This window comes from Tamandua tetradactyla, chromosome 13 (assembly GCF_023851605.1).
Source record: "Tamandua tetradactyla isolate mTamTet1 chromosome 13, mTamTet1.pri, whole genome shotgun sequence".
NCBI classification, from domain to species: domain Eukaryota; kingdom Metazoa; phylum Chordata; class Mammalia; order Pilosa; family Myrmecophagidae; genus Tamandua; species Tamandua tetradactyla.
In genome coordinates, this window is record NC_135339.1 from 72,097,276 (window position 1) to 72,120,473 (window position 23,198).

Genomic DNA, 23,198 nt, shown 5'->3' on the forward strand with positions numbered 1-23,198 from the left:
AGTTTATATATATGTACTAGATATTTATATGAGTGTTTCGCAAAGAAATGTCCTTTCTCTTTTTTTCAAAAAGTTTGCATTTCCAGTAAGATTCTTCTTGATAAAAATGTGTACAAAGCTGCCTCTGATAAGGTGGCATCCTATATACAAGTTACATCAAAAAGAAAAAAATAAGGACGGGGCTTTGCACTTTTTCTTGGCACATTCACCGTTCCACATACATATTACCAAAATGAATATATGCAACTAAACTATATGCAAGACTCTGGGGTGCAATAGCACAGACTTTGTGAAACGAAAAGGCATTTCTTGACCAAGCCTATGGTCTTTGTAAAGAAGAACCTGACTGGGTCATGCTGGCAAAGTTCAAGAAAAAGCCAGAGGTCAGGGTGGTGGACTTAGGCAGAATTAGTGAGGGCAGAATGGGTGAGGAAAGAACAGCAGGACTAAGGAGCCCAGGAGAGCCCAAACAGTCCATGTCAGATGAAAAGTCTCCCATTTGAGTGCAAGATGGGGAGGTCTTGGTGACAATGCTCCTATCGCCTGCTCAGTAATTAACCAGCCTCTGTGTACAGAAAGACATAATTACAGGCAAAACAACTCCTTTGATGTAAGAGTGTAGAATGACTGCAAAAAAGAAGGGGACAAAAAAAGAGAACATTCTTGCTTTAATATGCAAACAAGATCGATGGAAAAAATTACCAAACAAGCAAATAAGTCAAACAAAGAAACAGAAGGTGGAGGAAACAACACCCAGGCTGAGCAGGCACTGAAGATATCTTGCTCTGGGAACATGGCGACTGGTTTTACTGGGTGTTTTCAAGCAATGCTTTTCTTTCAAAGATCTCAAGTCATCATAACAGGGCCACTGCATTCTCATCCCCTACCTGTTCACTGCCACCTCTGCAGAAATCCTCAGCAAATTTCCAAAGAAGCCTCCTTATTTATGGAGTCAAAGGCCCAGAGAAAGTGAGGTGCAAAGGGTTTGAACGGCTCCTCCTGGGAAGCAAAGCTAATCGGGAATGGAGCTGAGCTTGTAACTCAGCATCCTGGATGCCTGTCCTGCGATATAACCCCTGAAACACCACACTCTCTGTTGGGGCCAACTTTATTAGAGAAATCTGTTAATTGGAGGATGGCGGGAGGGGCGAGAGAGAGCAATGCGATGATAATATGATTTAACACTTGATGAGCTCTGAAGAAAAAAATAAGGACGGGGCTTTGCGCTTTTTCTTGGCACATTCACCATTCCACATACATATTACCAAAATGAATATATGCAACTAAACTATATGCAAGACTCTGGGGCGCAATAGCCAGACTTTGTGAAACAAAAAGGCATTTCTCCTGCCTCCACTGTGTCTCTTGTGGTGCCATTGTCTGATGCTAACAACTCACATAATAACAAAAAACAATGCCCCTATGATGGGGAGAAAACTTGATTTGGCACCAGCAGTGGTGTTTTCCATGGGAATGATGGTGGGGGCTGTGGCCGACTGTGGGAATACTGCAAATCAGCACTTTTTTGTAGATTTTCTTCAAGCCATTGTTTATTTTGGCTTTGGTCAGATCCACAGCCCAGCTTGAAGATTCCCACTGGGTTTTCTGAAACTCACAGACCTATGAGAGATGGAACAGGAATAAATAAATAATTACAAAATGCTCTACCCCCAACCTGTCATTTATGGGTGGGGGTGTGCCTGTCTCAGTGTGTGTGTGTGTAAGTGTGTGTGTGTTTGCAGGATTGTATATTTGCAGTATTGTGTATTTGACCATGCTTCCATGGGGAAATTAAAGGAAGACCAAGTTTTGCTCTGGGTTTAGCTTGCTCATTGTCTCAATATCATCTTTCATTTGGGGCAAGGAAGACCACCCCTGTTTCACACAAAGCACTAGTTTTTACAAAATGGCACTGGACAAAATATGTTTAAAACTGTGCAAACATGAGACCTTCCTAAAGTCCTTAGACAGCCATAGATATTTAAGCATGAATAGGTCAGGTTGTGGTTCTGACAAAAACAAAAAAATCAGTAATTGTTCTAAGAATGGAAGATGAATTTTTATCTTCCAGTTCTTTGGAGCATCTACTCTCCCCTAGTCAAAGGACCCAGAGATCAACCATGTAAAGATTGTCATAAGATGGAAAATGTGCAGTATGACTATATATAGTCCCATATGTGATTACATTTGCTTTGAAAACCATTGCTGATTGGTCCTGTCATATCACCAGCAGGTTATTGTATTTTAAAAGTGCACAAAGACTTTCTCGAAGGTTCTGTGAGGGAGTGAGAGAGTGTATATATATATGTATTAGATATTCATATGTTTCGCAAAGAAATGTTCTTTCTCTTTTTTTCAAAAAGTTTGCATTTCCAGTAAGATTCTTCTTGATAAAAATGTGTACAAAGCTGCCTCTGATAAGATGACTTCCTCGCACAACTCCAGGGGGCAGTATTTACCATGTGCTTTAGGTAAATGGTTTCCTTGGAGGCAAACTCCAAGTGGCAGTGAAAGATAGTAATACTCAGAGTCGCCTGTAGGGATACTTTCCAATGAAGGGCAGAAGGGCCTTGTTTTTGCAACTTGTTCCCATCCTATACACAAGTTACATCAAAATAAGCACCCCAGGCTCTTGGCTGGGTCTGAATTGGAAGGAAAAGATCTTCCTATAGGTCGGACATGTGCTAAGTGCAGATATGATTTAATCTGCCAAAGAATCTTATCAGAAGGTTCATGGATGTGGACATTTGGGCCAGCGGAGGTTAGGGGACTTGCCCAAGTGCACAGTCTGTTTGGAGCAGAGCTGGGATTTGAACCCACTGCTACGGCAGCCTGGAATGGCCCTTCACTATTTCCCTGACTCCTACTTTACCTCCCAGGGCTGGTAGGCATCCATGGATACCGCAGACCCTCACTGGGTGACAGCAGCAGAAATGAAAATGACAATGTAAACCCGGCTAGGGGTCTTCAGAGTTAAGAAGTAGGGTTCACCTGGGGGAGGGGCATCCCTTTACTGTCACTGTTGGCGATGTCAAATAAAAGGGAGCCAGGTGTGGAGGCACTCTAGGGTGAGCTTTGCACAGCTGAACCAAGGCAAGAGGATTGTGGAAAGAGGTGCTGACACCTCCTCCCCCTTCCTGAAAAATGACTTAGCATTTGAAGGAAGAAAGAAGCGGAAAGTAAATCTGTAACCCGGACTTGGGTGGCCTGAGAATTTTCTTCTGCTCTGTGAAGGTGCAGGAGAGTGCCCATAGGTGTGTGTGTGTGTGTATGTGTTGGGGAAGGGAGTTTAGGATTACATGTGATGATTTAATTCTTCCCATTTGGATTGTGCTTCTATATGTATGTTTATATATTTAAAATAATCATAGCAGCTACCATTTATTGGGTAGGTATGTTCCAGGCATTGTGTTGGACACTTTACAAAGTTAATATTTTTGTGAAGAAAAAAATCTCTAGTAGCTTGTTTTTACGCGAGTGTACTCAAAGGCATCGAGGTTTTTTTTTTGTGTTTTCTTTCCCCTTATTCCGGTTAGAATACACTGCTTTACCCTGTGGTTAGATTTGGGGAGAAAGTGTGCGGGCACGGGCAGGGGCAGTCCCTGGCGGGGCTGTCGCCACCTTTTTTATTTTGACCGGTCCTCTGCGGAAGGCTCGCACTAGGACCCAGGCGCCAGAGCGCCTCCGTCTGTCCTGTAGGTTCATTCAATCTCCCATACACACAGACCCACTGCGAGACCGACACACATTCACACACACAACTGCCCGCAGCGAGGCTCGGGAAGTCAGGTCGGCTCCTCGCCCGACGCCTCCTCCGCTCAGCTGGCCGGGTCTCCCCCGGGGCCCGGAGCTCCGCCGGGCCGTGCAGCCCCGTAAGAGGACCAGCTTGACGGACCCCTGTCCCTCCATGGGCAAACGCGGGCGGCCGCGCAAGGAGGCGCGCTGCGAGGGCTCGGGGCTGGTCCCCGCCGCGCCCCTGGCCGTGCCCCCAGCTGCGGCCGCGCCCCAGCCCCCCGCCCAGCCCGAGGAACCCGCTGGGGCCAGGCCCAGGTGCCCCTTCTCGGACATTTTCAACACCAGCGAGAACTCGATGGAGAAGCACATCAACACTTTTCTGCAGAACGTGCAGATTCTGCTCGAGGCCGCCAGCTACCTGGAGCAGATCGAGAAAGAAAACAAAAGTAAGTTTGGGGGCCCCGGCTCCTCCTCAGAGCCCGGCTCTTTCTTCCTTGCCCAGTTGGGCGACCCGGGTCGCCTGCTCGGCTCGCGTCCCCCCTTCCCCCAACACACATCAGCCCTCGGCAGTAAAGCCGATGACACCAGAGAAAGGACACGCACGCACAAAGCTGCTAAAGATGTAACAAAGACTAGCAAGGGGATGGGGGGTGGGGGGGAGGCCTGTCGGTGCGTCCGTCCGTCGGTCTCCGGAGGGCTGGGAGGACCGCCGGGCCGAGGAGCGGGGGAGTGTTGTTGTTGCTGACAACTGAGACGAGAGCTCATCTCTTGAGGTCGCCTTTCTTCCTTTTTTTTTCCTGGAGCCTTCTTGAGCAGACAAGTGTTGTTTTTCTGTTTCTCTTTCTTGGGTGGGGTGGGGATTAGAAGCCGAAAGTTGGAAGCCGTGGGCAGAGCTCAGCGGGTGCAGAAAGAAATACACTACAACAATAACAACAACAACCAACAGTCCACGGCGTGGGCACCGCCAGACTCGGGCTCCGTCTCTCCCTCCTGTCTACTTTGCTTTCCTCTCCCCTCTCACAGCAGGGCTGGGCTCAGGCCATCGCGTCCACAGACACAGCCCCCCCACCCCCCCACCCCGCGCCTCCATTGCCTTGGGGTGTCCCCCCACCCCTCACCCCCACCTCCTTCAAGAATCAGGCCGGCGGGCCCCCGCAGAGCCAGCAACTAGCCCCGGACCTGTCGCCTGGCGCCCGGGAAACTTGGCGAGGGGGACGCGGCTCGAGGAAACTTTGGATCTCGCAGGAAACAATAGTTGGGGAAGAAGGTGTGGGCTGTTGTGTACGGTTTCTTTATTTTCCGGGAGACGGCTCCCGAGTGAGCGCGCCGGGCAAGGAAGGCAAACGCCGTCCTGGTCGATTACTATCCCCGATCCCTCCAGATTCAAGTGGAGCGCGATGCCTGGCCTCCTTTTTGTGTTTGTTTCTTTTTGCCTCTGCCAGCCGGGTTCCCCTATCCCTCCCCAGGCTGTCGACTCAGCGCCTTAATCGGGGCACGCGTGTGTGGCGCCTCTAGCACCGTCCTCACAATAATAGCTGCTTGGAGGGGGGAAGGGGCCGAGGCAGACAGACCAACAGACAGGAGAAAACCGGGCTTTTTAATCTGTTCGAATTAGTAGGAAAGATCAATGAGTCGAGAGAGAGAGAGAGAGAGAGAGAGAGAAAAAAAAGGACCGATCGCAACGTGTCAGATCTTGCAACCACCCCCCTCCCCAACACACAACAACCCACAAACACACAAAACACCCTCGCTGACCAACACTCCAGGCCTCCAGGGTTAAAGCAACCATGTGTGGCAGCGCAATTGTGCAGATGCTGTAAGGCAAAAACAAGGAATTGTGTTGGGAGGCCGGTGGGTGCGTTCTTTTTTTTCTTTTCTCGCCTGTTTTTCCCGAGTGCCTGGGTTGCGAGCTAGGCGCATCGCGGCTGTGCGGCCGAAACCCTTTGCGATTATTCTTGGGGGTAGGGAGTGGGGGTGAGGGAGTGCATTCGTCAGGAAGCTAGTTTCTGAAAAGCCAAACCTGATGAGGACTGGGGGAGGACATGGTTTTGTTTGGTATGTTTGCTTTTGTTGAAGGGGGAGGGGAGCAATTTATTTAGCCCCCTCCCTCCCCCCCAGTCCCGGGGTGCAGACTCCGGCGGGGTGTGCACTCAAGAGGGCACCTTGGCAGTGGGTGGCTAGTCTGGTTTGTCGACCCCCCCCCCCCACCACCAAGCGAGGGGTATTAAGGAGGCGACCGGAGCTTGCTCTGCGTTCCCCCCTCCTTCGCACCCGCAGACAATCGGAGATCTACGTCCTCCCCCGCCCCCGCCCGGGCGCTCCGGCGGCCGCCACCTCCTTGTTTACCGGGTGCCGGAGCTCCGGCGTGGCCACCAGTCACGTAAGCAGAGGGCCAGGAACACCGGGCTGGGCTGCCCCGAGCGGGGCGGGCCCGCGGCGGCGGAGCTGGGCTCTTGAGGCCAGGGAAGCCGAGGGGCTTCCTCCTGGCCCCTCTCCCAAGGCGACTGCGCGGCAAACCTGCGGGTCCCCAAGAGGGGCTTGGGCACTTCAGCACCTAGTCAAAGTCAACTTCATGTGCGTAATCAGCCCCTCGGCCCCGCAGTCCCCCTCCTCCCTCCCGCTCCCGGCGGGAGTATTTTTAGCTCTCTCGCCTCTTTTCGCCGCCGCTGTTTGGCTCTGCATGACGTGATGCCAACAGCCCCCAGATTTCCCCAAGCGCGTGGGGCGCTGCGCCGTGCCCGGCTCGGCTACGGGGGGTGGGGTGGGGAGTCTGCTCTCCAGGCCCTAGCCCACTCCTCAACAGCTCGTGCGGGCGGGATGATCCCGGCAAACTCAAGGCGACCCTCCGCTACGCCCTCCATTACCCCCCCTAGAACAGGAGTAGCCCATGGAGGCCACTTTATCCTGCCCACTCTGTAACCCCCGCCCCTCCAGCGCTCGGTCTAGGTTTCCGCGTACAGAAACGGCGGGCCCTACATCTGTCTGGTTTTATTGGGGGCGCTTCTTCGCGCTGGCTGTGCTCGCCGTTGTTTTCTGCTCGCTGCACACAATGCCCGCGCGTCACGACGGTCCGCGTGTGCACAGCAATAACACGAGTCAGGGTGGGGAGGGGGGGTGTCGTGCGTGCGCCGGGCTCGGGCACTGCGCGTCGGTCCGCGCGCGCGGGGCTTGTTTTGCTCCAGAGCCGCGCTTTCCGAAACGCTTACATCATTCAGGCTTTTGGGGGAGGGAGAGGGATCTGGGCGCTCTGATAGGATTCCAGCATTTCCCAGGTTCCTGGTTTTTTGGAAGGAAACAGGGACTCTAGCTTCATCGTCATCATCATCATCGTTATCATTCTTATTATTGCTGGGAGGGGGCTCAGGATTTGTTTGTTGTGCAAATATTTTTAGGTCACTATTGCAAAGGACATTCCTGGCTGGCTCAGGTGCACAACCTCCTCGCCTTCATTTCAGCCAGTTCCTCTGTAATCACTCGATCTCAGTTTCTCCGCCTCCACCTCCTCCCCCTCCCAGCTAGAGACACATGGTTTCCACATGGAGACAAACTTCTTTCCTCTGACTGGACTTGACCTAGCTGCGTCGTCCAGCCAATCGACAGCTTCAGCATCCTCTGACGTCACGTGTTGCTGAGGCCCGATGCTGGGGGGTGGTGCAAGGAGGCGAGCCAGGAAATCTCTGGGAGCAGTAGAGCGGCCAGCTGGTCCAGTCTCTTCTTAAAGGGACGCTCTTTTGCCCTGAGACGGGTGTCGGGCTTCGCATCTCCATTTCGAGTTCTGCGAGACTTTCCCGAGATGCTCCGATAGACCCTGGTCACGAGTTCACACGATCCATTTTAACTGTTGTTTGCAAGTACTTTGTTGGCAGGAGCTTGCCTTATTTTCCATTGTAGCCAGACTGCTTTTCATTGCCTCGTTGAGGTTTCTGTACGAGGAGTGCTCACCAAGTATGGCCACAGTGCTAAATTATTTCCCGTAGATCTATTGCGTTTTCTTGGGGGAGGGTGGTCAAATTAAATCATCCAGTTATGACTGCCTGCTCTGTACATTGCAAGGGATTTCCAAGGAAAAGAAGGGGCCTTTCCAGCTTGGGAGATTCCACAGGTACATCTCTCCAGCAAATCCCTACAAATCTCAAATTGAAGGCCTCCAGAAATACTGATCATGAAGTCTGTGACCCTGTTCTCAAATTCAGAAATTATATATAAATAACCTCTGGCATCATCACTTACATGCATTTGGGGTTCAGTGGATGGTTGGCAAATTTATGACTGACTCATAATTAGAAAAAGATTTTGTTTTTTTTTTGGAAAAGGTTAAAACTGAAATGAAAAGAGAAAGATCCCCATAGGGATGCTAATGTGCATAGTAGCTGGTTGGCAGGTGTAGAAGGAAGAAGTGGAAATTGAGATAGCAGGTAAAGTCTGGAGGAGAGCATGGCCTTCCCAGCATATAGGAAAGGTAGCTTTTGAGGCAACACTTAAGTAGCAGAGTGATTGGATAGATGGGAGTAAAAAGTCCTGGGTGGCTCACTGGAATGGTTTACCTGGGATTGAGGAGGGGGTGCTTTGTTTCAGGCCTCTCTCTCCTGGAGGAAGAAGCCACTGCTGTGTAGTGTCATTTGGCCCCACCCTGCCTCCCTGAGTTAATCTCCTTCACTACCCTCTGCTCCTGTCCAGCAAGTCTACCAGCAAGCAGGCCTCACAGCCTTGAGACTCATACTCTTCTCCCTGCCTAGAGTGTCCTCATTCTCTGTTCCCCTGGGCTTATCTGCATCCTACCCATTCTTTAAGAAGCAGGTCCATTCCCACCCCCTCCAGGAAGTCTCCCTTGGCTATTATAGCCTACTTGGCTCTATTTCTTAAGTCAGCATAGATGAGAGAATGAAGTCTGGAGTCACATAGTAGGGCCCAAATTCCTACTCTACTGTTTACTGTCTGTGTGACCTCGGACGCATTAGCCAACCTCCCAAGATTCCAGGGGTTTTTTTTGTTTGTTTGTTTTGTTTTGTTTTGTTTTTGTAAAAGGGAAGTAACAATAGCAATAGCCTCACATCATTGCTGAACTACTAAATGATGTGCTGCCTTTAAACATTTAATGTACCTGGAATATAGTAGGTACACACTAAATAACTCTCTGAGCTTTGATAATCAGTACCATGCAACTCTCTACTTGTTTCTAATGTATTAGTTTTATCCCCATAGGGAGTTTATAAGCAATTTAAGGGCAAAGATCACCTATAATATTTTGGCATATGTCATATTTCCCATATGATATACCACTGGGCATTTGGTAAGCACTTAATAAATTCCTTGATCGGTTGGATTTGTCATTTACTGACTATGGCACAATGATTAGGTTTGAAAGCCAAGGGATAGATGACACGTTTTCTGTAGACTTGAGGAAGAGTTAGAAATAGTGATTTCCTCCAAGGGGGTCTCCTGTAATCAACACAGACTGCCCTTAGACTGTAAGACTAGGGCCTGTAAGGAGACTGTAGGTCAGGCCAGAAGAGCTAAACTGCATACAACTCTGAAAGTCAACAAATTACTGGGTTAAAAATTGGGGTGGGGGGCAGTGTGATCGTGGCTCAGTGGCAGAATTCTTGCCTGCCATGCTGGGGACCCAGGTTCGGTTCATGGTGCCTGCCTATGCAAAAAAAAAAAAAAAAAAAAAAAAAAATTAGGGGACTAGGGCCACTTATGCTAAACTTGAGGGCTTTGATAGCAGCAAATGTTCAAACAGGTCACAATCCTGCATAATAGCATCACATTATTCAATTACACATCCTATAAATATTTGCTGAGCATCTATTATGAGCAATTGCTTTTTTAAAAAAACCGTTTGTTGATTTATAGTGGGGTTGGGGTGGGGTCGGATATTTGTTTTTGGTGGAGTTGTGTGAAGAGCATTCTTTAATCTAGCTCCTGTTTATTCTGCATCCTAAGGTATGGGTCCTATACTCAGTTACCTTTTTTTTTTTTCAGTTTTTTTTTTAATTAAAAATTTTTTTTAAACATAACAATATACAAACACGAACATTCTTGCCACATGATCATTGCATTCTTGGTATATAAACAATAACACAATATCATCACATAGTTGTATATTCATCACCACAATCACCTCTCAGAATATCTGCATCAATCCAGAAAAAAGAAGTAAAAAGAAAAAAGAAAAAAATTCATATATACCATACCCCTTCCCCCTCCCCCTCACCAGTCACCATTTTTTTCAGTTTTGATGTGATATCTGTCCACTGGTAAATACCAGAGCAGACTTTTAAAGATATTGTGGCATTCAAAGTCCTAGAGCTCCCAGGAACAAGGTGCCTGTGAAGGGGACCCAGGGAAAGGGGGCAGGAACTTAGGGAGTGGGAGAAGCCGAATTGAGCTATTCCTGGTTTGGGTGAAAGGAGCAGGGAAGGAGGCTCCACCTGTCACCAAAGCAAAACAATAGCTGCTCACCTACCTTCCCTCTCCCGTGGACACATCCCAAAATGTGGATTTTCATCTGGAGATGGCTGGGCAAAAGTTTGGAGGTGCAACTGAGGGTAATGGAAAAGATGTCAGCATGCAATAGCAGCAACCAATTACACTGCCTAGTATCAATACCAATTACCATTTATTGAGCACTGATTGTATATCAGATATAGGGCTAAACATGCATTATCTCCTCTAGTCTGCACAACAACCCTATGATACATGCAATTTTATTACTCCCATTTTACAGAGGAGGTAACCGAGGAGCAGGGATACTGGGTGTCTTGCCCCAAAATTACATGAATTAGTAAGTGGCAGAGCTGAGTTTCAAAACTAAGCCCCTAATTCCAGAGCCTACAGTTTCAGTATATATGTGTGTGCTTATTTTATAACCAAGGAATGAAGTCCACAGAAGTAAAATGACTTGCCCAAGGTCATCCTGCAGATGATCCCAAAGCAGAACTGGTATTTGAAATACCTGGTTGATTGTCCAAGGTTGTGTCTTCCTGAATATATCTGCTAAGAAAAGATTTAGAAGTGAGGCTGGAGACAGAATAACCAACCAGAGAAATTTTTCTTTTCTTTCCTTTTTTTTTTTCTTTTTCTGGTTTCCGTTCAAATCTCCTGGCCCTAGGTCAAGTTTAAGGCTCCTAGGAAACCTACCCTCCTCCTGCTGCCTTTTCCAAGTCTGTCCTCTGGGCACATTAGAGGACTAGGGGCAGTTGCTATGGTACCGGGGCCAACAGTAGGTTCATCAAAAGCTGTCTTTTGCCTTTTAAAAGAAAGCCTGGCCCTGCAGAAACGAACTGGCCACAGATTTGCATCAGTCATTGTGGCTTGTTCTGTTTTAGATTCCCCCTTTCTCTCTTCCCCACCCCCTCCTCATACCACCACCACTTTCTATAAATACAGTTGGATAAATATTGATTTAAACTGGGTTTCTGGAGAGAAGCACATACTTGCCCTGGCCTGGTCTTCACTTAGATACCAACAGTAAGTCAGGCCTGACACACCTAAGCCCCAACAGCTCTGGTTTCCAAATGACCTGCTTAAGGGAGGTAAACTGTGGTTTTGTGGCTTTTGAGTTAAAAAAGAAAAAAGAGGAAGAAGAAGAAGAAAGAATGAAAAGAAGGAAGGAAGAAAAAGAAGTAAGAAAACAACAACCCATCAAGAAATGGGAATCATCTGGCAGAATTAAGAAAGTAATGTGCAGCGAGTAGAAGTGGTGGGAGGTTTCTGATAGCCAGGCTCTCTGAATGCTCTCTTCCCTGTCCCATTCTTCTTTCCCCTCTGTTTTGGATTTTGTTTCTCAAGGAGGCGGAAAAAGCAGAGCAACAAGTCCAGAAGGAGCTCCCGAGTTCCCAGAGCGTCCATCATCCTCACTACACAGACAGGAAGGCTGAGGTCGAGGAAGACAGTGGCTTTGCCCCAGGTGACACAGCAGAGATAGAACCAGGGCCTCTGAGCTATGTTCCCTCCCTCCCGGTGTGAGACTGGGTCGCAGACAGAGCCCCATACTCAGCTTTTGTTTTATAGGTCAGGTGCTCATAAAAACAGCAATTCTCAAACCTGGTTTACTGATCCCAGGGTGTGTCCAGCTATTACAAAGGTCATTGCAACATTCTCAATAGTCTTTCAAAATAAAACTAATTTGAATTTGCCATACTTAGAAAAGTATTTTATTTTACTTTTTTTGGGGGGGGGAGGGAGGAGCCAGAGGACAGTGACAGTGATGGGATGGCTACCCAAGCCTTAACTGAGGAGGAGGAAATCAGGTCTTCCCAGGAGGATGTCTTTCTGGCTGTGAAAGGCGGAGCTCTGGGCTCAAGGTGGAGGGAGGGAAAGAGAGAGAAAAGTGGTTTCAATTCCCTAGGGACAGACACCTGCTGTCTTCTAAACGTGAGAGAAGCAAGTGTGTCTGATATCATTGTCTCTGAGTGGCCAGACCAGAGGTGTTAAAGCTGTCAACAGCTGACTTGATCTCTCTGGCCAAAGATAATGGGCATTGGCCACCACTATCCTGAGTTGGAGGTTCCTTCTTTGCTTCCTCACCCTGGCAGAATACTGTGCTAGATCCCTTGCTTGTGAAACATTTTGAAAGTTCAGGTGACCTTTGCTTTGAGCAATAGATGTCCAGGAAATATATGTAAACAGAATCCCTTCTTTAAAAAATTCAGACTAGAGGAACTCTCTTAAAGAGTCTTGCAGCAAATATTATGTAAAATGTGGAATGACGTTGCATGCCAATAATTTCCCCTAAATTTTCTCTGTGAGTTTGTTCATTAAACTGTGTATTTAAGGAGCACATATTTGATAGAGCCAGGCATTGTTCTTGGTGCTGGAGATACAGTCCCTGGCCAGAAGGAAAGTATACTCTATTACAGTGCCAGATTTGGAAAATTCAGCTGTCTAAAAGAAAACCCCAACAATGTGGGATTGCATCCGACTTAGGCTTTGTGTCTTTGGTTCTAGTTATCATTTCAGACAGGACAACTTATCCTGGGCTTCCAAAAGGAATAGTTCCACCCTTCCCTACTTGACAGTATTTAAATCCTTCGTGTTTGTCCTGGTAATTACTCTGGGTCTGACTTTTTTTTACTGCCTGAGTTTAGGAAGCCAAGTACCATGTAAACAGCCCTGTAAATAAACATATTCCACTCTCATCTCTTAACTGATAAAGGCCTTCTTCGCTGGGAGGATGTGTCTACACCTATGTTTCTACCAAGCCCACCTCCCATACTACATGCCATTGGCCACATCCCTTTAATATCCACCTCCAGTATCTGCTGAGGAATTCACACACAGAATAATTAGAAAGATAAACAATGAAGGCAAAGGAGATTGGGAAATTCAAGCTAAAGTCAAATAAAAGGGGATTTGGATTACCTACTATTTGAGATGTTGTATTTTATATCTTTATTGCCATTAGCAAGGATACTTGAATAAAGATGATTTGGGACTAGGTAGGCTATTGTATTAAAACGGAGGGCTTGCTCAGGGCTGTGCTGTTTCAAGGCATGGATTGCAGATGGAAGCTGGTATAGACTTTGTTTTAAGTTTTCCAGAGGCCCAGAACTATACCCTTGTCATCTCCCTCTTATCTCCACCATAGCCTGACCATCTCTGCTGTGTTTCTTCACTCCCAAGACCCTGAGTGCCTTGCATACAACTTTCTTTAATTCTTTCCACTAGTTGAAAATTGTAACTCAATTCAACGAATAATTTTTAAAACCTAAGAACCAGGCACTGTGCTTGTGCATCCAGGTGAAATATATATATATATAAATATGGTTTCCAGTTCCAATTCAAAATTCCCCAGTTCAAAAGAAAGACAAATTGAGGCCAATAAGCAATTCCTTGTCTGCCTTCTGGGAGTTTAATAACCTGTCCCTAAGAGGGCTACTGACAAGTGCAATGTTTTTCCTGTTTTCCAAAGAAATAGTGATAATGACCCCCTTTTACTGAGCACTTACTATGTGCTAGCACAGTGCTAAGGGCATGACATGCCTTTGCTCATAATTTGCTCACCTCCTATTGGATGGTCCTATAATTATTCTCATTTTATAGATGAGGAAAGCTAAGTCTTAGCAAGGCTGATTGACTTTCCCAAGGCCACATGCTAAAAAGCAAAGGGGCTGAGACTCAAACTCAGTTTTTTTCCTGCTTCCTAGCGAGACCCTAGGGCTCTGGAGACAGCCTCTGGGAGCAAGAAGTTAGTATGAGACAAGAAATGGAATCTGGAATGTTTGAAGTCCAGGTTGAGGGTCCCCTTGGATATCTTTCCCTGGAACAACTTCCTTTTCTCCCCAGGCATCCTAAGACAGAGAGAGGGCAGTCAAGACCTTCTGGGGTTCTTTGGGAATTGATACTGAAGCCAGATAATCCCCTTTCCCTGGAAGGTGATGGAATGGGATATACCACCCTGCCCAGCATTCCTGGTGGAACTCACCCGACCAGTGTGCATGCCAGGGTGTCAGGAGTGTGACTCCACGCCCTATCAAGCTGCACCAGACTTCCCAAAGGCGCCCAAGCTTGTAAGGCAACTGGGCTGGCCCGTGCTTGAAGTCAAGTTTCTGCCAGAGGAACCAGAGGAGAGAGGCATGTGTGAGCTGCAGAGATGAGCCTTAGACCCTGGCTGTGACCGTGACAGTGCAGGCCAGCTGGTTTCAGTCAAACGGCGTAAGTCCAACCTCTTCCTCTCTCTGATTGAGATCTAGGAAACAGGAGTGATCTTAAATATAACTGGATTCATGTCACTGACTTGTTTATAGCCCTTCTACAGTCTCTTTCCTGCCTCATTAGAACAAAATCCAAATTCCTTGCCATTGCCTTCACCCTTACTGTTCAGAGTGTAGTCCAAAGATGGGCAGCCTTGGCATCCCCTGGAAACTTGTCAAAGATGTAGATTCCCAGGCTCACCCCAAAGGTGCTGAATAAGAATATTCACTTTACCACAATTCTCAGGTGATTTGTATGCCTATGAAAATTTGAGAAACTGGCCTAGATAGCCTTTGGGATCTTTCCCTGACATCCTCTCATTAAAGACAGCCTGCTTTATTGTTTGGTCTTTATCCTATTTATCACAGTTTGTAATTACTATACTTGTTTATTATCAGTCGGGATAGAATATAAGCACCTTGAGGTCAGGGATCATAAGCAGTTTTGTTCATGAGTTCATCTTCAGCATTTAGCATCGTGCCTAGCTATAGATGCTTAAGGAATATCAGTTGAACGAATGATGAGTTCTCTGCCTTTAACCTTCTGCTCCCGTGTTTTTCAATAAAGGAAAGTTCTTCCTTGCAGGATTTTAACATCCTAGGTTCCCACTCATTAAATGCCAGCTGAGCCCTTCCCCCACCCCTTTCTCCATCACTGTGACATTCGAAAAGACATTTGTACACATTCCCAAAGCCTCCTCGGAGGATGGCACTGCCCTTGTTTGAGACTATTGCCCTAACCAAATCTGTTTGACCTTATCTGACTGAACATACCATGAGGTATGCTATGGGGTTTAGGAGGAGGAAAATCCAGGATTGAATCCCATCACACCTTTGTGATCTTGGGCAAATCACTTAACCTTTTGGGACTCATCTATAAAAGAGGAATCTTAAAGGTATGTTGAGGATTAAATGAACTGAGGTAAGTGAAGCACCAGGCACACAGTTGGTGCTCATTAAATGGCAACTAGGAAGCAGATGGAGGCATATTATTCTAGGATCTCTAGAGAATCCTAGAATCAGAATGCTGAAGCTGAGAGAGAAGGCAAGATCACTGATGTACTTGGACAGGCAAGAGCTGGACATTTTTATTATAAATGCTGTACCTGAGGCCGAGAACTCAGAAACAAAGCAACGGGGGCTGGTTGTGTGATTTAGTGGCCAGGGCTTGACTGAGCCTAAGCGTGACCCCTACAAGTTTCTGCTTCCTGGCAGGGGGTGGTGATGCCAAGGAGTCTAGGCAGGGCAACTCAAGGCCAACTCCTGGCAGGGTTGGGGGGTTATCTAGGGCTGTGGCAAGAATGCTGGGCATCCTCTTAGCAGCAGGGGAAGGCCTCGGCTTAGAATTATGTCCCATTTAATTTTGAAAGAATATATAATTATAATACCAAAACTTGATAAATGCAATAAAAAGAAAATTATAGTTTATTCTTGCTTTTGAATACAGACACAAAAATTCTAAACAAAATATTAACTCATGGAATCAAGCAGTGTATCAAAAGAATAAAATACCGTGGCTGACCAGGTTATATGCCCAAGATGGCTGAAAGTCAAGGAATCTACCAGCATAAATGATTACAACCCCAAATTCAAGGAGAATAATACATGACTACAGCAACAAATGATGAAATGCATTTGTAAAAAGCACTCAGGAGGCATTCTTAATGAAGGAAATCACTTAGATACAACAAAGATCGCTTACCTGTGTTGGTTTTTTAATTGAAAGTGGTGTGGTGAGGTTGGGCCCAGGCCTTGTGGTCCTCACCAGCAGAGGAGTTGATTCTTAGGAACCTTTCCTTAAGGAAGAGTCAACTTTGAATAGAAAACAAATGCAGGCTTCGGATCCTTTGGAATGTAACTTGGTCTTGATATTTGAGGGATTAGAGCCCCATAGTTTTAAAAGATCAGAAAACTTACTGTATTTTAGTTTTTTTTTTCTTTTTCTTTTTAAAAACATGACTCAAACAGAATTACGGAGACTAGAGTCTGAAGTCCTGAGATCTAACCCTTGCTCCATCAGTTAGATTGATAGCTGGGTGGCCTTGGGTAAGTTACCACACCTCTCTGAGCCTCAGTTTTCTCATCTGAAAAATGGGGATTGGATTAAGGGATCAGCTTAGTGATATAAATTTATGTGAAATAAATTATATTATTATAATATAAGGTGTTATTTGGGGGGAACATTCACTTGGCATGGCCCTGGCAAAATCTTCCCTGTATCAAATGGCCCCTGGTATCTACCAAGTGGGGTGCTCCAGTGTAAGCAAGCCACTTAGATGTGCATGTTAATTGAGTCCTGCAATGCAGATTTCTTCTTGGATCCAAGTTCATGCGAAAAAAAAAAAAAAGAAGAGGACATCTGAAAGATTAACACATCCATTATAATCACTGAAATAGGCTGCTGTAATAAGGGCTATTTAATAAAATGTAAGAAGCCCTTTACTTAGGGGGAAGAGAGAGGCCAGGATGGAAGTCAAATGCAGCTGTTTGAGCCTCTGCCAGTGGCCAGATCTAACAAGAAAACTGAAGTTAAAAAACAACAACAAACTTCCAGATTCAACGATCTCAGATTAACAGTACCTTCTGCTGCCCTTCCCCCGCCACCCCCCCGACCCGTTCTTTCCCTTTCTTCTTTCTCCCCAACTCGGGCACCTGGGTTGCTTGGTGTGTTCGGTGCGGTTGGGTTATCAGCCGGCAGCCCTGACAACCGGAGCCCTGGGAGGCGAAGAGGCAGCTACCTCTCGGGTTTAGCATTACGTCATCCCTTCTAGACCCAAATTTATCGCGGCTGCACACAGACCCGCAGCTCAGAGCCGCCGCCGACTTGAGGAGAGCTTACGTATGAGTTAGGCAAGGCTGACTCACCCGCAGAGGGAAAGGTTTTTTGCTGCTTTTCACGTTTCTGGGCTCTGGGGGGAGAGGTGGAAAGGAGGCTGCTGTTGTCACTTGGGGGTGGAGGGTGGAAAGATGTATAACTGCTGTGGTTCTCATTTAGGAGCCCAGAGCTCACTCTTCCCCAATCTCGATTATCTGAAAAGCCCCATTCTTGGAGATAATTGCAGAAAACAGTGCCCTGCATGGTGAGCACTTGGCAGTTTCAGGTTCTCTGCACATCAGGTTTCACCAACATAGTGACCTTGGACTTGTTACATCCCCTCTTCCATTTATCTGGTCTGAAGAAATGGTAGAACACAGACCAGCTCCTATTGTTCATGAGTCTGCAGTAAATCACTTGGAAAGTTGTGTTTCTCAAACCGAGCCAGAAAGGGACCCCTAGAGTTGAGAGGTTGCTTGCTTCCTCCAGAATGCAAATAGTCTTCAGCCAGGCTGTGCTTGTTACAAGCCTGGGGGCCCTCTGGAGGGCTTGTTCCATTTCAAACTAAACTCTCCTGAGAGAGACAGTTTAGGGAGAGGATAGAACCAGCAACTGTGAGTGGTTTCAGGTTCTTTTGTCAGTAAACTTATCTTTCCTCAGTTTCCCAATCTGCATATATAATGCAAACTGGATTCATCTGTGCAGAAGAGATGTCATGGCAGCCTCTGGGTCTGGCCCTGGGGATTGGTACGGAGGAATGGTATGTAGGTGGCACCACTCACCTGAGGATAGAACCCTAAACTTTGCTGTATGGGAGGTCCTTGTGGCTGGTGTTCAAGTAGGGATCCATGTGGCAGTCAGAGCAGAGAGAAGGATGTGACACTTTCAACTACTGCTAGAAAAGGCTGGAGATTTCTGAACAAAAACCAGCTCCTAATACTGCCTGCCCTCCTCCCTTCAAATGGCCAAAAAAGGGTTTATTTGATGGCTCTTACCCTACTTCTTTCCTCTCCTCTCTTCTCCCTCTTAACTATAGAAGAAGGGCTGGGTAATTCACCTGGAGGTCAACTGTGAAAGGGCAGGCATTGCCAAAAGCATCTAGTCTTCTTTTAATAACCTGCTAGGGCTCCATGACCCATCATTTATGGATTTAAACCCCATCTTGAATTCACGTATATTTTAAGTTGTACTCTTTTCTTAATTGCATGTCACAAGGGTTTATCTCCCATTTGGTGAAGTAGACCATTTTTTTTGGTCATAAAACTGCCTCTTTTATGTTATTGGAGAAACCCTTGGCAACTTGGAATCTAACACTTACAGGTGTTCTTCAAATGATGGAAACTCTCTCAACCTAATAATTTCTACTCTCAACTAACAGATGTTCTGAGTGAATAAGTATTTTCTTTTAACATTTTTTATTGTGAAATATAACATATATACAAAAAAGCAATAAATTTCAAAGTACAAATGTAACAAGTAGTTATAGAACAGATTTCAGAGTTTAGTATGTCTTACAGTTCCATACCAATTTTCTCTTAAACAGTTCCATCCCATCTCTAGCCGACATGTCTGTTTTTGAGGGTAGAGGGTGGTTGTTATCAACACCCAATGAGAAAGCCCAGATACAAAATGACCTAGGTAACAGCTGGTAAAGCAAAGCCTCTGTTTCAAAGCCTTTACAAAAAATAGTTTCCCCTGTGGTTTGCGAATTCCTCTCATTTAGGGTCTCCCTTCATTTGAAGGAACATCTATTTAATGTAGTGCCAAGTATAATATTTAAAAGCTAAAAGAATTTTGCAGCATGTGACCTCATTGGAGATTATGTTCACTCTGCCAAAAAAAAAAAAAAAAAAGTACAAGGGTAGAGGGTGTTAAAATGCAGCATGAAGCCCATGACATTTTTGAGAGGATAGAATTTCCATTCTGAGATGGTATTTTCTGCAATAGTCATTGGAATGACCACAGAGTAGGGGAAATTCTCCCCTCACCGGGAGCATCCTGTTATTTCAGATGACCACCAGCAGGTTAAAGTAATCAAGGTGGGTAAAAGTTATGGTTATGTTTACATGGATCCCAGTTTGCACCTAGAGCTTCAACAGTTATGGCCCTCTTGATGGTCTCTTTCAGACTAGTGGTTTTCAGTGGGGGTGCTTTTATTTTGCCCCAAGACAAATGTCTGGAGATATTTTTTAGTGTGTATGGGGGGTGGGTGGCGCGGAAGTGCTATTGGTATGTAGTAGAAAGAGACCAGGGATGTTGCCGAACATCGTACAATACATAGAGTAGCCCCCAACAACAAAGAATTTTTCGACCCAAAATGTCAACAAGTGCTGAAGCTAGGAAAGCCTGGTGGAGACTTCGAAGACTGAACTTGTTACATCAAGGACTTGTAAAGAGAGTGCAGGTGAGGACAGCCAGTAGCAGTGACAGTCTTTTTTTTTTTTTTCCCTAGAGGTCCAAAATCAAGATGTTAGCAGGGCCATGCTTTCTCTGAGGTCTGAAATGGTTCTGGTGGCAGCTTGCAGGCAACCATACTCAATCTCTTCCTCCATCACATGGTTGCTTGTCTCCTTGTCTGTTTCCTCCTGACTCTGTGTCCAAATTTCCTCAGCTTATAGGAACTCCAGATTCAGTTTGGCCTCATCTTAGCAAATAGGATAGGATCTTTGAAGAATGTATTCGCAAATGAGTTCACATCTACAGGATCAGGATTAGGACTCGAATGAGTCTTTGCAGGGATATGATTCAATCCATAATATACAGGGTTTTCTTAAATCTGACGTGGGGCCAGGCCACATTCCCTTTCTTGAATCTATGCATTCCTCTCACTTTTTCTCCCCTCTCATCGGCCCTGAATCGATGTGCAAGAGTATTTCATAGAAAAAGGTATTTTACAGCCAAGAATGTACATCACACCCTCACTGATACCCTCTCACTGTGCCCAAATGCCTTAGACTGAGTCATGGTCAGCACTAAGGCCTATGACAATTGTGAAACTCAAGCTAAATCTCTGCAAATATCAAATTAATATAAAATAATTTAAAAACAATAAATAATATAAGCTAAGTAAGAAAACATTCTGGATTATAGAGAAATGGACTTGTGTCATAAATTGATGTACAGTTCAAATTTCATCAGGATTTGGAATTTGGATTATGTTTTGCTTATTTCCTTGCATTCTATGTCAAAACACCTGACAAAAGGGAAAATGGCACAATCATATTTGACAGGCAAGTGAAAACATCTCCTAAATATTATTTAGACCTACCTAGCTAATGATAATAATAATAATAGTGGCAGCCTTTTATATAGTTCTTTCTAGTTAGTGCTTTCAGTTATCCCAATAGAGGAGAGCATGAAAGGAAACAATCATCATCATAGCTTCCAATTAATGAGTGCCTAGTATGTACTAAATATTTTATTTAATCTTCACAGCAAGTCCTACTAAGTGTATTCTTCTTAAGAGTAGGGATCATGTTTGGTCCTTTGATTACTGTAGGCCTTAAGTCTAGTAGCATAGCTGGCACATAGAAGGCTTTCACTGTCTTGGATAAATGCAGTAATTATATCCACCAAAACCATAAGGAAAACGAAGCTTAAAGAGTCCACACAGTTAGTATAAGTAGCAGAGTTAGAATTTGAACTCACTCCAGCACCAAATCATTTACCTACTGACTTACATTTTTCACTTACAGCACTAGAGAGGTTTTCTCTCAAAACACTGACTGAGGGAGGAGAAATGAGTTTCAAAAAAATGAGATTAAAAAAAATTACCTACCTGTTTTTGTAAACTGAGGTGGAAGAAGGGCCTCAGGGAAGCCCTTTCTGGCTCTGGAAAAAACAACCCTTTCTTTTACGAACAGTGATTTTGCCTTTTCAAATGTTGCCGTGTGTGTTGTCCGTGCAGGTGTTATTCTCTTTATTTCGTAAATGAGGTAACTGAGGGACAGAAGTTGCATGAGAAAGTAATAGGTAAGAGGACTAGAACATGGGACTTCGGATAAGGAAAGCTTCAGCCTTGCGAATTCTCGAGGAGTCACTGAGAAAAGGGATTCCCTGGGGGTAGGCTTACATCTCGCTTAAATCCTTTCCTCCCGAAAGCAAAGTCCAGCGGCCAACTTCTCTAGTCTCTCCACCTGGAGCGAAAAAAGGACGCCCGGCGTACTACATCTCCCAGCGAGCATTGCGGAAGCCTGCAGAGCGCAGGTGCATTGGGAAGGTGTGCGCACTACGACTCCCGGCGTGCAGTGGGCGGGGCGGAACTACAGTTCCCAGGAGGCAGAGGAAGGGGCGGGAGCAGGGCGGGCCCCGGCGCTGCTCCCGCCCCTCCCCCGTGCTCTTGCCGAGAGGTAAACAAACCGCGCGCGGGCTGCGGGCTACGCGGCTGTGGCGACGCGGGCGGTGTGGGTTGCAGAGACTGAGGCGGCGGCGGGCGGGTGGTGGCGGAGAGCGCGCCGAGCCGCGACCGGGCTGGCCCGCCCGCCCGCCGCACATGTGCCGGGGCGGCGGCGGACTATAGCCGCCAGCGGCGCCTCCTGTCGGCGGGGGAAAGGGGACGTGGAGAGGCCGGGGTCGCCAACCGCAGTGCCCATGGAGCGGGTACGGATGATCAACGTGCAGCGCCTGCTGGAGGCGGCCGAGTTTTTGGAGCGCCGGGAGCGAGGTAACGGCTGGGCGCCACCGCCTGAGCCTGCGAGCCCCTGCTCCGTGCGGGGAGTGCAGCACCGCGGGACTGGGGAAGGAATCGCATGAGTGAGGGGAACGGGTGTGTGTGAGGAGATAGGTGAGGGGAGGGGCGAGTGTTGGGAGGTGCGTGTGAGGGGAACGTGGTGTCTGTGAGGAGAGAGGTGTGTGAGGGGAGGGGCAAGTGTGGGAGGGGCGAGTGTGGGGAGGTGCATGTGAGGGGAGGTGCGTGAGGGGAATGTGGTGTCTGTGAGGAGAGAGATGTGTGTGGGGGGGCGAGTGTGGGGAGGTGTGTGTGAGGGGAGGGATGAGTGTGGGGAAGTGGGTGTGAAGGGACAGGCAAGTGTGGGGAAGTGCGTGTGAGGGGAACAGGTGTGTGTGAGGCGAGTGTGAGGGGAGGGGTGAGTGTGGGAAGGTGCGTATGAGGGGAGGGGTGAGTGTGAGGGGAACAGGTGTGTGTGAGGAGAGGAGTGTGAGGGGAGGGACGAGTGTGGGGAGGGGCGTGTAAGGGGAGGGGTGAGTGTGGGGAGGTGCATGTGAGGGGAGGGGTGAGTGTGGGAAGGTGCGTGTGAGGGAAACGGGTGTGTGTGAGGAGAGGAGTGTGAGGGGAGGGGTGAGTGTGGGGAGGTGCGTGTGAGGGGAGGGGTGAGTGTGGGAAGGTGCGTATGAGGGGAACAGGTGTGTGTGAGGAGAGGAGTGTGAGGGGAGGGGTGAGTGTGGGGAGGTGCATGTGAGGGGAGGGGTGAGTGTGGGAAGGTGCGTGTGAGGGAAACGGGTGTGTGTGAGGAGAGGAGTGTGAGGGGAGGGGTGAGTGTGGGGAGGTGCGTGTGAGGGGAACGGGTGTGTGTGAGGAGAGGAGTGTGAGGGGAGGGGTGAGTGTGGGGAGGTGCGTGTGAGGGGAACAGGTGTGTGTGAGGGGAGGGGTGAGTGTGGGGAGGTGTGTGTGAGGGGAACGGGTGTGTGTGAGGAGAGGAGTGTGAGGGGAGGGGTGAGTGTGGGGAGGTGCGTGTGAGGGGAACGGGTGTGTGTGAGGAGAGGAGTGTGAGGGGAGGGGTGAGTGTGGGGAGGTGCGTGTGAGGGGAACGGGTGTGTGTGAGGAGAGGAGTGTGAGGGGAGGGGTGAGTGTGGGGAGGTGCGTGTGAGGGGAACAGGTGTGTGTGAGGGGAGGGGTGAGTGTGGGGAGGTGTGTGTGAGGGGAGGGCTGTGTGGTGAGGGGAGACGCGTGTGTGAGGGGTGGCTTATGTGAGAGGAGGGGGTATGAGGACAGG

At 47.4% G+C, this 23,198-nt stretch overlaps 2 protein-coding genes and 1 long non-coding RNA gene across 4 annotated transcripts in view; 2 read left to right on the forward strand and 1 right to left on the reverse strand.

Moving 5' to 3' along the window:
* Positions 1–3,718: 3,718 nt before the first annotated feature.
* The window catches only part of MXI1 (MAX interactor 1, dimerization protein), a 127,002-nt gene continuing 107,522 nt past the window's right edge, over positions 3,719–23,198 (forward strand). The window contains exon 1 of one of the 2 annotated variants that reach the window (XM_077125994.1): positions 3,719–4,181. In XM_077125994.1, the coding sequence (XP_076982109.1) occupies positions 3,908–4,181 (274 nt within the window). In that variant the 5' untranslated portion in view covers positions 3,719–3,907. Of the gene's footprint in view, positions 4,182–21,727; positions 21,911–23,198 lie in introns of those variants that run through there. The other variant, XM_077125996.1, reaches the window with a different exon arrangement.
* On the forward strand, positions 5,523–21,766 carry LOC143654570 (uncharacterized). The gene is made up of 3 exons (XM_077126479.1): positions 5,523–5,551; positions 6,013–6,309; positions 21,349–21,766. The coding sequence occupies exons 1-3, from the start codon at positions 5,523–5,525 to the stop codon at positions 21,764–21,766; spliced, it is 744 nt and encodes a 247-aa protein (XP_076982594.1).
* On the reverse strand, positions 14,169–17,152 carry LOC143654278 (uncharacterized). The gene is made up of 3 exons (XR_013161738.1): positions 17,085–17,152; positions 16,135–16,244; positions 14,169–14,428 (listed from the first exon to the last, which is right to left on the reverse strand). It is a non-coding gene; the product is annotated as an uncharacterized LOC143654278 (long non-coding RNA).